Source organism: Sus scrofa, chromosome 13, assembly GCF_054392235.1.
Source record: "Sus scrofa isolate SSC_HxYL_T2T_F1_AM1 chromosome 13, Sscrofa_HxYL_maternal_Yorkshire_Landrace_v2.0, whole genome shotgun sequence".
Classification (NCBI taxonomy): domain Eukaryota; kingdom Metazoa; phylum Chordata; class Mammalia; order Artiodactyla; family Suidae; genus Sus; species Sus scrofa.
This window is the reverse complement of record NC_139395.1, coordinates 137,350,266-137,364,134: the sequence shown is the minus strand read 5'-3', so window position 1 is coordinate 137,364,134 and position 13,869 is coordinate 137,350,266. Positions and strand designations below refer to the sequence as shown.

The following is a 13,869-nucleotide window of genomic DNA, read 5'->3' as shown; positions in this document are numbered from 1 at the left end:
ATCCAGCTATTCAAGATGTTCATTCTAGGAATAGTTATACACACACACACAAACACGCTTCTTAACAGCGATGAAAGAATAAGGAATCCATTTGGGAAATAAATAAATAAATAAATAATACAAGTTCTTTCCCAGCTCACACCATTCATCAGAATGAATACCAGATGGATAAGGATGGAAATGAAACCATAAAGGTACTAGAAGAAAATATAAGTGGATATTTTACAATCTTACGATGGGGAAGGACTTTCTAAACATGTCAACAAAAGCAGAAACCATAGAGGAAAAGATTGATAGATTTGACTACATTAAAAATTAAAAACTTCTGTACATCAAAAACCACCATAAATTGAAAAAATATTCAACCTCACCAGCATTCAAAGAAAGGCAAATTAAAACAGCAATGAAAGACTTTTTTTTTTTTTTCGTGATCAGATTGGCAATGATTAAAAAGAATGATAATACTGAGGGTTGGACTGGGTGAGGGGAAATCAGCATGCATACACTGTTGGAGAGAGTGTAAACTGGTACAATCTTTCTGGAAGGCATTTTGGTAACATGCATGAAAAAAGCCTAGGAAGGCACATACCTTTTGACCCAGTCACTCCACGTATGAAAAATTATCCAAAGGAAAGAACTGATCTACTACACACATGCAAACCTTTTCTAATATGTGTAAGGATTTTCATTGAGGCCCTCTTTGGAATGTTGAAAAACTAGAAGCAACCTACATGTTTAACAGAAATGAATTAGTCAAATAAATTATGCTATATACATAAGAAGCAATATTTTGCAGAAATGATGCTGTAGAGACAAACAGGCCAATGGAATAGAATAAAGGCCAGAAACATATCTAGATATATACAAGAATTTGGTGTATAATAAACACCAAATCAGTGAGGCAAAGACAGACTTTAATAAATGGTGTTGAGTTACCTGGAAAAAGACAGAGGCTAGACCAGTATTTCACAGTCACCAGGATAGGCATCAATTGAATCAAAGATTTAAATGCACAAAATAAAACCATAAAATTACCAGAAGAATATTAGAACTCCTTTATAATCTTGGACAAATGAAAGCCTTTCTAATTGATTTAAAACCCAGAAGTTATGAAATAAAAGACTGATAAATATATCTATACAAAAAGCTTAAAACTCCTGTATGGCTAAAGCACCATAAGCAAAGCAAAAACAAAAAACAAATGACTAACTGGAAGAAAAAACTGCAACTCATTTTACAAAGAGTCAATCACTCTAACACATAATTTGTTTCTCTAAATCAAGGAGACCAATTACCCAACAGAAAAAAAAATCTTTTTCAGAAAAAAGAAATACAGATGGCTTTTAAGTATATAAAAGAATAAAATATTAACAAAAGAATAATAATAAAAGAATAGTAATAATGAGTGCACATTATAGTTGCAATGATATACCCACTTTTCACCTATTAGATTTGTAAGAATCCAAAATATACCTAATTGGGGGAAGTCATAGAGAAAGAGGCATCCTCATACATTGCTGGTAGGAACAGTAAATGGTACACCCCTATGAAGGGCAATTTGGCACTTTCTATTAATGTTATTAATATATCTACCCCTTGGCTCATCAATCCCACCCTCTGAATTTTTCCTGAAAATATATATGTACACATACAGAAATGATATTTGTATGTACTATAACACTGCATATAACAGCAAAAGACTGGAAATAACCCAAATGTCCAATGACATGGAACTGGTTAGATATTATTATCCATTCACACTATAATATGTCAGGAAGCTCTCTATGTACTGATGTGAAAAAGTCTCCACTACCTACTATTGGGTTTTTCTGTTTTGCTTTTTAGGGCTGCATCAACAGCATATGGAGGTTCCCAGGCTAGGGGTCTAATCCGAGCTACAGCTGCCTGCCTAAGCCACAGCCACAGCAATAGCAATTCGGGATCCGAGCCGAGTCTGCGACCTACACCACAGCTCACGGGCAACTCCAGATCCTGAACCGACTGAGTGAGGCCAGGGATCAAACCTGCAACCTCATGGTTCCTAGTCAGATTCATTTCCTCTGTGCCACGATGGGAACTCCAAGGTTTTGTGTTTTTTTGTTTTCTTAAGCACAGTGCCTAATAACGTATACAGTGTGCCAACTCCTTCATAAGAAAGATTGAGGCATATATATAAAAGCAAATTGCGCTTGCCTTTATTTTCAGAAAGGTGTGCTCTATTAACAGTAGTGGCCTACAGGAAATTAGGAAACCAAGTGAAGAGGGACATGGGTGCAAGCAAAAATTCTCAATCTGTACTTCTTACATCATTTTTATTTTTGAACTGTGTGAAAGTATTGTCTGTTTTTAAAGTGAGATGAGGCATTCCCGGCGTGGCGCAGCGGAAACGAATCCAACTAGGAACGATTAGGTTGCAGGTTTGATCACTGGCCTCGCTCAGTAGGTTAAGGATCTGGTGTTGCTGTGAACTCTGGTATAGGTCGCAGATGCAGCTTGGATCTGGCGTTGCTGTGGCTGTGGCTAGGCTGGCAGCTACAGCTCCGATTAGACCCCTAGCCTGGGAACCTCCATATGCTGTGGGTATGCCCTAAAAAAGACAAAAGACAAAAAAATAAATAAGTAAATAAAGTGAGATTAATACATAATTGTGCAGATTCACTTGTGTTGACATGAAAGATTTTCTAAATAAATTTAGTACATAAATTAGGTCATAGAAATACATACAGAATAAGGTCAATTTTCTTTTTTAAAAAATCATGTATCTATACGGTCATATTCTTTTATAATAATTTCCATAATCTTGGGAGATAGGAAAATCTAGAAAGACACACTCTAAAAATTAATAGGAGTTATCTCTAACTGGGAAGATTTAGGGCCATTGCATTTTAATTATTTTTCTTTTTATCTATATTTTCTAAATTGTGTACAACAGTCATGTTTTATTTCTATAATTACAAAACAAAGTGGAAAAAACCTTACCTTAAACAAGCCTCAAGGAAAAATAATGATCCAGAAAAGATACCTGCACTATGACAAAGAATTAAATAGCCTTAATATTTAAAGACCTCTTGCAAAAATAAAAAGACGAATACTCCAGGAAAAGCTCAAATAAACAATAGGATAAATAAATGTGTATTATATCATGTATTATTAGAAAACAATAAAATAATATTGTACGCTGTTTAATGACAAGGATAGCCAGTATATATTAAGAAGGAAAAGCAGGTTGCCAATAATAAAATGCCAATGCAATAATAAAATGTCATTTTAATAAAAATGTTATCTATACCAGACTTATAGGCTTTATTTGGTACATGTATTTGTGTGTAGATATTAATATATGTGCAGAATAAAATCTGTAAGGATAGGTCCTGAACAGTAAACAGATGCAATTTCCTCATGGTAGGATTACAGGTGCTCAATTTTTTTCATGTCTTAACTTCAAAACATTTTACCCAAAATCAGTGCTTCTACTTTTCTGCAATGAAACAGTTATTTATAAGATATAAATTATTTGTAATATTGCCTTGTGAAAGATTTAGCCACAAACAAGTTCATCACATTGTATTTAATAATGAAAATCTGGAAACAACCAAAATATATAACAAGAGACATTAAAGGTGACATGCAGTCTGTGGAATATTTTCAATCACAGATAATTACATTATAGAAAAATATTCATTAGTGTGAGAGACTCACAGTAAGTGAAGAAATATATATATATGGCATAAATAAAGCAGAGTATACAAGATGACACCATTTTTTTAAAAAAAAAGTAAATGCTTAGAAAAATTGGGGGAATATACACACCAGGGTATTTGTTTACTGTGGTTACCTTTGGGTAGTGGAATTCTAGGTGTTTTTTTTGGTTTTCTTCTTTTTGATGGTCAGGATTTTCTCACTGCTCTACCAAAAACAATCCCTTCTAAAATGAGGGGGAAAACCAAAGCACTAAGACATTTTTTAATGTTTTAAAAATTATGCTTCAAGAGTTAAATTCTAAACTACCTAAAAATGTCACCCATCCAAAAGGAGAATCTGGCTAAGTAAGGTGGGCTCCATCTACTGATGATAAGGAGAAGCAGAGCGCAGTAGTAGTCCTAAGCTGAGATGTCTTATTCCCTCCTACCTCCCTTTGAGTTTTTCTTGACCATCAGCTGTTGGCCACCATGCTGGGTCCAATGGCACTGCCCACCAGCATAAGACAGCAGAACACTGCCACAAGACAGGCACTCCCCTCACCCCTACCCTAAAGAATCACTGGTCCAACCACTTGCCTTGTGGTACCCTCTGGGAGATGAGCTAATAAACCTGCTGGGCTGGAAGGTGTTCGCTGGGCAGCATGGGTGAGGTGGCCAGGGCCCAAAGTTCTCTGTGGGGCCAGCTTCTAGCCCAGCCCCAGGGTCTCCCTTAACTGCTTCTGCTACAGCCTCCCTGGCCAGCCATCCTAGTCTAATCGATGAGCCCCTTAAAAGGAGTGGCTTTGGGGTGGGGCATCTCTCAGTCAGGCCCCCTCCAAAAAGGCCTGAAGTGAAGAGCTGGGGTCTGAGAGCCAGGCAGCCCCTAAGCCCTTCATGTCTCCTGAGATTTTATTGCAACTGTCTGATCTGATCTCCTGCTCTCAGTCCCTGCCCTGTCCAACCTGTCTTCCAAGCCCCTGCCACCCTTCTTGAAATATGCCTAATTATTTTAATGCTGGGATCAAAACATTTTAATAAAATCAGTGCTTCTCAAACGTTCCTGCTGAAGTACACCAACAGCAGACAAAAGAAATGCCTTCAGTTCCCCCCAGGGACCGCATAGCCCGAAGCTCCTGCCAGCACACCCAAGCTCTCTTTGAAGTCTTCTGTTTTCTCTTAAAAATTCATGAGAATTTTGCATTCTAGTCCATGACATATCTGAATTTCTTTTAATATGAAGATGTTTAAAATTATTCACCTCAAGAAAAACTGATGCTCCGAAAGAAATATCGTGTTTCTCTAGAGACTCAAATATCCTCCTTGGATAAGTACCTGCAGCGTAAATTGTGAGAGGCAAGGCTCTATACAATTTAGCCCCCACAAACCCTCCTGTCTTCCTCCCACTACTCCTCTGCGTGCTCTCCAGTAGCGGCGCCCCTGGGACTCCTGGCATGTCCTCATCTGCCAAGTTCTTCCCAGCCCCTGAGTTTTTGCTCAGGCCCTTCCTTCCTGTGAACCCCACCCCTTTACCTGCTGACAATCCACCATCCCTGAAGGCCTCAAGGGAGATCACATGCCACCCTCCACAGGAAACCTGACAAGAGAGGGAGCATGAGGCTGTGAAAGCAGCTTGTGCTTTAGGATCAGAAGGCTGCTGTTTAGATCCTCACTCCCAACTCTTGACATTAGACAAATTTCCTAACTTCTCTTACATCTCATTTGTAAAACACATCCCTCCCTCAGAGGGCTGTTACAAGCATTAAATAAGATTCAAGCTCCATGGCAGTGCCCAGCACGCACACCCCGAAATTCCCATAGCATTCTTTAGGCCACCCATGGAAAGAGAAGACATTCACATAGACAAGCTTTTTTACAAATAATAATAATAATAAGAGCTTATTTTCCCCAAATAGATCAGTGGTGCCCAATGTCCCAAAGAAGCTTCTGGTATTATTCCCCCAATCCCATGGCTTGAAAGATTTTGGTTATTAAATCAAACACATTTACAGAAGAGTCTCCTGTTTTTCTAAGTTCTCTATCCCATTGAGCTTTTAGAACCCTGAGAGCTGTCCCAGCCCACTCCTGCCTCACTTTAGGGACTCAGAGCAGGGAGCCACCCACAGAGACCATAAACACCTCAAGACTGCAGCTCTGGCTCCACACTTACCACTGCACCTTACTCAGCACCTTGCTCTAAGAACACACCTAGTAACTGCTTGTGGCATAAACAAAAAGTTCCACCCTGATGACATGGGGGGAGAGCCCTGCCTCAATTAGCCAGTTGGTAAGCAGAAAGGGGGCATTGTTACGGGAGGCAGTGCCAGAGGCCAGCCCTTCTCCCTCGACCCGCCCCTGAGCGAGCGCACCCCCAGTTCTATCAGCTGGCCTCCAACTTCAGTGTGTGAGCCGATTAAAAAGCGCCCTCTCTTCAGTTGTCTGGAAACTCCTGCAAGGAAAGTTTGCTGCCCAAAGTTGGCTTTTGACTAGAGTCTTAATAAGAGGCCTCGGCAGGCTGTGGCTGGAGAGACAATGTCACTTAGAGGAGCAGCTTGAAGCGGCAGTTAGGAGAAGAATTATTTTAATGAATACATTTCCTTTCAATTGTATGGGAATATCAAGATCCCATTAGAATAGGGAAGCAATTAGAACTAATAAAGATGAATGCACAGTGCTCCCTGCGTGCGGAATAACAAGCAGCCAACAAAGGGACTCCGGAGAGCCTGCTCTAATCCAAGTGAACTGGCGGCCAGCGGAGGGGAAACGGCTCTGTTCAGCTGCTCAAAGGCCCTGTATTCCGTGCATTCTGGTCACGGCCAGCGAATGGCGTGAGCTGGGCCTCGGAGGTGGGGTTGTTGGGCCCCCACCCTGGCCCTGGGCGGCCTTTGGGGGATAGAGATGGGCTGTTGGCAGCCCCTTGGCGACAGCGGCCATTCAGACCAGGGCCCTGGCTCCCAGCCAGCCTCATGCCTGCCCCTCGCACTGGGCCTCATTGTGTCCAGGTGGCAAATGCCTTCTCGCCAACTCTCCTTCGAGGTTTAGAGAGCGGGTGGGATAGAGGAGGAGGGAGGGATGACGGGGCCCCGTGCCCCCTGCATCCCTCCCCTCCCCGGCCAGGCCAAGGTCTGTTCCTCCTCTGGGTTGGGTGTTAAGTTACAGACACTGGTGGGTCACAGGCAGCCAAACACTGAAGCACTGTTGCTTACACAATTGCTCTTCAAATAGTAACAAACAATTTTCATTACCCAAGTCAGATCGAATCATCCGCCTGGCCATCCTGCTTCAATGCCCGCCACACATACAAGACCCATGGCTTCACACTCTGCCCATTCTGCTGTGACAAAACTGGGCTCCCTTTTGCCCCTGGCCCAGGGACGTGGGACAAAGCTCTTCCTCTGATCCCTTCTTTGAGTCGGATCAGCTGCATGGCTGTCAAAACTGTCAGGAGAAATAGAGAAGACAGGAGCAGCTCTGCAGTTTGGGGCTCACTTGGACCTAGGCTGGGATGTCACTCAGCATCTGTGCGAAGAAGGCACTCAGGAGTTTGGAGGACTCTATTGACAAGTTTAGAAGGAATCCAACAAGATAGCTCTGGCTCCCCACCAAGGCATCCACTAGCCTTAGCTGGAGTGTCAGGACTTGACATTTCTTTATTTAATCTGTTTTGGCCAGACAGTTTTTTCAACCAGGAATGTGTGAGCTCATTCCAAAATGTCTGCATGAGAGGCCAGTCACACTCATTACTGAGAGTTTTCTACCATATCACTTAAAAAAAAATTCTGTAATATTTTATATTTGTTACTTCATAGTAGAGCATTTTGAAAGTAGGCTTACATTTATAATCTTACTCGAACCTCAAAATAACTGTGGGGACTGGCAAAGCTAAGGTTGTAAGGCCTAAGGTTGAGGAAACGGCAGCTCAGAGAGGTTAAGTATGCTGTGCAAGGTCAGAGAACGAGTGAATGGGGAGGGAGAACCCAGAACTCAGGTCTTCTGACCTGGTTCGGTGCTTTGTTAGAGGACACACATTTTCTACACCCAGAATGCTAGACAGTTCCATGATAATTCATCCTTCAGTTCCACTTTTCCAGTATAACTCCCTTGTCCTTTTCCGTATACCAAACTGTACTAAGTACTATAGGCGTTCAAAGACTATAGTCTCGGCTACAAAGGACCATCCTTCAGGAAGGTTTCCAGCTAACAGTCACCAAGGTTTTGTTTTGCCATCCCCCCAACCCCCACCAAAGAGATATACATTTCCTCCCTTTCAGCAACTTAGGTAAGAATTGTTTTAAAATCTGCCTGCCCAGTATGAGGTCGGCACAATCAAAACTGGAAAATGACTGTCTAGGGCCCTTCCAGAACAAAACACTGTAGGATCTAGGGGTTGGTAAGTGGCAAGGCACATACCCCTCATCACCTCCTATACCTAAAGACCCATTCATTTAATTTTTTAAAAACTTTTTTACACGGTGACTATGGTTAGTAATACTGTATTATGTATTTGTTTGTTTGTTTTGTCCTTTTTTAGGGCCACACCCATGGCATCTGGAGGTTCCCAGGTCAGGGGTCCAATCAGAGCTGCAGCCGCCAGCCTACTCCAGCCTACAGCAGTGCCAGGTCCAAGCCGTGTCTGCGACCTACACCACAGTTCATGGCAATGCTGGATTCCTAACCCACTAAGCGAGGCCAGGGATCAAACCTGAAACCTCACGGTTCCTAGTCAGATTCATTTCCGCTGCACCACGGCGGGAACTCCTGTATTGCATATTTGAAAGTGGCAGAGAGAATAGATCTTAAAAGTTCTCATCACAAGAAAAAAGATCTTGTAACTATGGTGAAGGATGTTCACTAGACTTATTGTGGTGATCATTTCACAATATATATGAATACTGAATCATTACATTGTACCCCTGAACCTAATGTTATCTGTCAATTATGGCTCAATTTTAAAACTTTTTTATAACTTTTCAGAGAACATTTCCATCACCCCCAGAAAGTTCACGCATATCCCTTTCCAGTCAACCCCACTCCAGGCCTCCATTGTTCTCATTTCTGTCACCAACAATTAGCTCTGTCTTAGACATCAGATTAACTGGAATCATATTGTATATAATCTTTTGTATCTTTCTTCTTTCACTCAACATAATGTCAGCCAGACTCATCCATGTTGTATCAGTAATTTGTTCCTTTTTTTTTTTCAGATGAATAGCATAACAAATTATTCATTCAGTTTTCAAAATCCAATCATATACTGCTAACTTGCCCCTCAAAAAATTCCTTCCATTCAATGTATCTCCTGCATGCTCCTCTCCACGTTCTATCTCCTCCATATCTCCTTGCCAATGCTTGAAGTGAGAAAGCTATGTAAGTAACCTAGTTTATCTCCAGCAATGCCCTTTTAGGCAGAAGTGGTTCTACCTTCAGGGGAAACTGATAACCAGGCATCCAGCGTGGTGGTCATGAGGACAATCTTCAGACTAGACAGATCTGGATCCTCCTTTCCGGTCTAGCACTTAACAGATGGGTGGTTGGTGATAGGTGATTTAACCTCTCTGACTGTTTTCCCATTTGTAAAAGGAGGATAATAATACCTTCCTAATGGGGATTTGCAAAGACTAAATTATGTTGTACATAAAATGTTTGGCATAATAGAAACTAATAATAGCCTCAAGCTAGACTATAATAAACATCCTCCTGCTTCATTCACACACTTTCAGTTTTTGTAAGTAATAAAGTATAAATGGGTATATATTTTCAGAAGTTTTTAAAAATGAAAAGTTCATAATTACATCTAGAAAAGCCTGTCAGATACTTACTTAAACAGTATTTCCTATGGGAAAAAAGTAAAGCTTTCCATTGTTTACTCAATGACAATTATATCCTGAGTGCCAACACTGAGGGGATCTTCGAAAGACTTAAGGACATAGCCCTACCTTTTAGGAGGTTTGGTTTGGGGGGGTAATAAGATAAGCACAAAAATAACTACAATATGAAGCAGAGTAAGACCAATAGAAATAATAATAAACATCTATTAATACAGTGGTTAGGAGCATGGTCTCTGGAGTCATGATTGCAAACAGTGGTTCAGTCATGTGCTGTTGGGGAAATTACCTAACCTCTTTGTGTGTTATTTCACTTGTAAAAGGGGGATAATAATACCACTTATCTAGCAGGGCTGTTATGAGAAGTAGATGAGTTAATACATGTAAAAAATGAGCACAGTAACAGCACATTACAAATATGCAAAAAAATAGCTAACAGTTATTGAACACTATATGCCAAACATTGTGTTAGTTTATATGCATTACTTCACATAATCTCTACAATGTTGTCTTGCATTATACCCATTTTACTGACAAGGCAACTGAGGGACAGGAAGTTTAGGTTAATTCGTCCAAGACTACATAGCTAGTAAATAGCAAATTTCATAGGACAGACATATCTATAAAACGAGGATAGTGCTAAGAGTACTTACTTTAATGAGAATTAAATAAATTAATATTGGAACGATGGTTAGAACAGAGCCTGGAGCACAATAAGGTGTATATGAGTGGGTGTTAAACAAATACAAATTTCTACGGTGATTCAGATATAGGAGTAAATAACTTCCATGCACAGAGACTAAGGAAGGCTTTGGAAAGGAGAAATTTAAGCTGATCCTAGAAATGAGGGGAAGGGTGAGAAGAGAAGCAGGGGAAGGGAAAGGAGGAGGAGAAGGGGAAGGAGGGAGGAGGAAGGGAGAGGGGAGACTGGGATGAAAGGAGGGAAAAGGGAGGGGGAAGGGAGGAAATGAGAGAAAAGGGAGAGGAGGAGTTGGAGAGGGAGGGAGAGAGGGAGGAGAGACACTAGGAGAAAGCTCAGAGTAGAGTAGGCAAAAAGAAAAAGTAATGGGAGTAGTTAAGTTTGATTACATTTTTTAAAAAACCTCCCCTTTCCTCCAATCTGTCACTATTTCTGCCAGCTATACTTCAATATATCGTTTATCATCTTCCTTTCACCCCTGTAGAATCTACTATCCTTACTCCCTCGTCATCCATTCTACGATATTTATGGAGTGCCTCTATGTGCCAGGCACTGATACACCAATGAACAAGATAGGCCACGTCTTAGTTCCTATTCTGCACTATGAAATAATACTCCAATACTTCAAGCTGGATTCCCAGTTTTTGGTCAGCCCTACTCCAATCCATTCTCTACACTGCCACCCAGAGAGACTGGAAAGATAACAGATCTGGTCTGGGCACTCCTTTGTTTAATCTTCCTGTTGCATATTCCCATCGTCCTCAGAAAAGATTTCAATCTGCCTAGCATCCTGTTCAAGGCCCTGCACCGTCCCGCACAGCCTTATCTCCCAGCCTTCATCTCCTTACATTCCGCATTTGAACCACAGTAAATTACTCAAAATCTTAGGTACACACACTTAGAATCAAGTGCCTGCTGAAAGGACGTGGCTAGAACTCCATCCTACTCCATTCTTGCACACTGAAACCTTGAGAAATTCCTGGTTATCCTCCTCCAGCTTTGCAGTCTTAAAAAGCTGCGCAAACTACACTCTTCCACAGCCCAAGCATCCCGGAAAGCCGGTGCGCACCTCCAACCCAGCGGTAGCCGGAAAAGGAGGGGCTTCGCCGGCCTCCGGGCCGCCATCTTGGCTGAGTTGGCCGGAAGTGTTACGGCGATCCAGCGGCGGGCGCGCACTGAGGCTGCGCGGCGGCGGCGGCGCAGGTCTTGAGCGCCGGCGGCGTTGCGGCGACCGTCCCGAGCCGTGTGCGGTACCGCCTAGCAGCCACAGAAACCCCTGTGTCATCTCTCCTAGTCCTACTCCAGGCGCCCCAGCCGCTGTCCAACCCTTCCGCCAGGGTTTGCGCAGCGGCTTGCACATCCCTCGGCCCGAGTACGCGCTTTGCACCTGCCTGCGCAAAAACATGTTGCAGAAACCCGAGAGCGGGGTTCTCCCCGTCCCTCAAGTCGAGGGGGAGATGGATGGCAGCCATGACGGTGAGACCCAGGCCCTGACCGTCTCGCAGGAGGAGGCCCCGAGCCCCCTCCTGCAAGAGAGCCCAGAGGAGGACCTTGACGCAGTAAAGGAGGAAGGGGCTGCGGAGCCCGCCCTCACCCCGAAAGGTGCGAGGGCCTTGGCAGCCAAAACTTTGGCCCGGCGCCGGGCTTGCCGCCGTCTGGATCGGACGGTGGCCGAGTTGGTGCAGTTTCTGCTGGTGAAGGACAAGAAGAAGAGTCCCATCACTCGCTCGGAGATGGTGAAGTATGTTATCGGAGACTTGAAGGATCTGTTCCCCGAGATCATCGCAAGGGCCGCAGAGCATCTGCGGTATGTCTTTGGTTTCGAGCTGAAACAGCTTGACCGCAAGCACCACACTTACATCCTGATGAACAAACTAAAACCTCCTGAGGATAAGGAGGAGGATCTGGGAGGAGATGGCCCCAGACTGGGTCTCTTAATGATGATCTTGGGCCTTATCTACATGAAAGGTAATAGCGCCAGGGAGGCACAGGTCTGGGAGATGCTGCGTCGGTTGGGGGTGCGTCCCTCAAAATATCACTTCCTCTTTGGGTACCCGAAGAGGCTTATTATGGAAGATTTCGTGCAGCTGAGATACCTCAATTACAGGCGTGTGCCTCACACCAACCCACCGGAATGTGAATTCTCTTGGGGTCCCCGAAGCAACCTGGAAACCAGCAAGATGAAAGTCCTGGGGTTCGTGGCCAAGCTCCATAAGAAAGAACCCCAACACTGGCCAGTGCTGTACCGTGAGGCCCTGGCAGACGAGGCTGACAGAGCCAGAGCTGAGGCCAGTATTAGGCCTAGGGCTAGGGCCAGAGCCAATGCTAGGGCCGGCAATCACCGCTGGTGAGGGCTATTGGAAGAGTGGCCAGCCGGAGGGGGGGGGGGGCTGAGGGGGTGGGTGGAGTTGGGCACAAAAACTACTGAGTCTAAGTAGAATAGGTGGGGGGAGGGTCGTGTTTTCTGTAGCGGTTGTATTTATGTAACTAGGATTTAGGTTTTGTATCTTGCTAAGTTTTGTTACATTTAATATACTGTTAAATTGATGTTTGTAAATGAGATTCGTATACTTTTTCCTGTAGGATTTTGTTGTAAAGTTTTGCTGGTTTTGTAAAATGAATTGAAAAACATTTTATTCTGTGATCTTGAACAAATGATGCAACAGTGAATGCTGTACTTAGGTAGTTTAAAGGAACTCAGCAGTATGATGATCTGGTACCAGAAAAAAAATAACTGATTAGTATCTAGCTTCGCAACACTTTTTTGTGTATTGTATAAAGAAAAAAGACTGACATGTAACTCTATTTGCTTAGTTATTATAGTATCTGGGGGGGGGAATGCAATAAATTAGAAGTATAACCTGGTATACTTAATATATGTTTGTTAAGTGTCTTTTGTGTAATGCACTGTTGGGGGTATTTGAGGATAGAGTGCTGAAAAAGATAAAGGTCCTACATTTCAGAACTGGACAGTAAATAAATAAACAGGAAATTACAGTGCAGTGAGTTGAAGACTACAGAAAGCCACCCAACCCAGCTGGGGGATTGGTTGAGGCTTGCCTGAGGTTCCCTTTAGTTGGACTTTGGTGTAGCAGTGGGAAGGGTGGAGAAGAGGGGAAGGAAAAGAAGAAGTTAGGGGGTGGGAAGCGGTTAAGATCATAGATGCTGATCAGTAACATGGGAAGACTTGATACATGGCAGATCTGGAAAACACCTTACTTGTCAGTGCTCTTGGCCCAAGGCAATTTATTACAGTGTGCAAATAATGATGGTGACAACTAGCATTTTGGTCTTCACTATCTCTCTTATCGCAACCTCTACAGGCTTCCCTCTTCTACCAGCACCCTCAGAGACCAAATATTATAACAATTCTGGAATAGTATGTCATATGGGTGGAGGGTACACCCACTATAGGGTTCCCCACTATCAAGAACTTCTACTTCAAGATTTCTCCTTTGGCACCAGGAAGCCCAGCACCCTCATCCATCTTTCTACTTGCTACTCACCACCTGCCATCTCCCATCTGGAGGAGAACTGCAAGGCATCTTTCACATCCTTATCTACCCACGAAGAATCATTTACAAAAGCAGCCTAAGCCTCTGCAGTGCCTCCACCTTCACTCTGGGATAAGTCCTGTAATTCTGGGTTCACAAAGTAAGGAACCTAG

The 13,869-nt window shown here is 43.0% G+C and overlaps 1 protein-coding gene and 1 long non-coding RNA gene across 2 annotated transcripts in view; one reads left to right on the top strand and one right to left on the bottom strand.

Annotated features, from left to right (window-relative positions):
• Positions 1–11,262, bottom strand: part of LOC110256376 (uncharacterized) — a 64,245-nt gene extending 52,983 nt beyond the window's left edge. The window contains exon 1 of the long non-coding RNA XR_014824479.1: positions 11,099–11,262. This is a non-coding gene — a long non-coding RNA (uncharacterized LOC110256376). The remainder of the gene's footprint in view (positions 1–11,098) is intronic.
• A 142-nt stretch (positions 11,263–11,404) lies between these two features.
• Positions 11,405–13,076, top strand: MAGEF1 (MAGE family member F1). Its single transcript, XM_003483283.5, has one exon. It carries the CDS (start codon positions 11,606–11,608, stop codon positions 12,551–12,553), a length of 948 nt encoding a protein of 315 aa, XP_003483331.2. The 5' UTR covers positions 11,405–11,605; the 3' UTR covers positions 12,554–13,076.
• Positions 13,077–13,869: the final 793 nt, after the last annotated feature.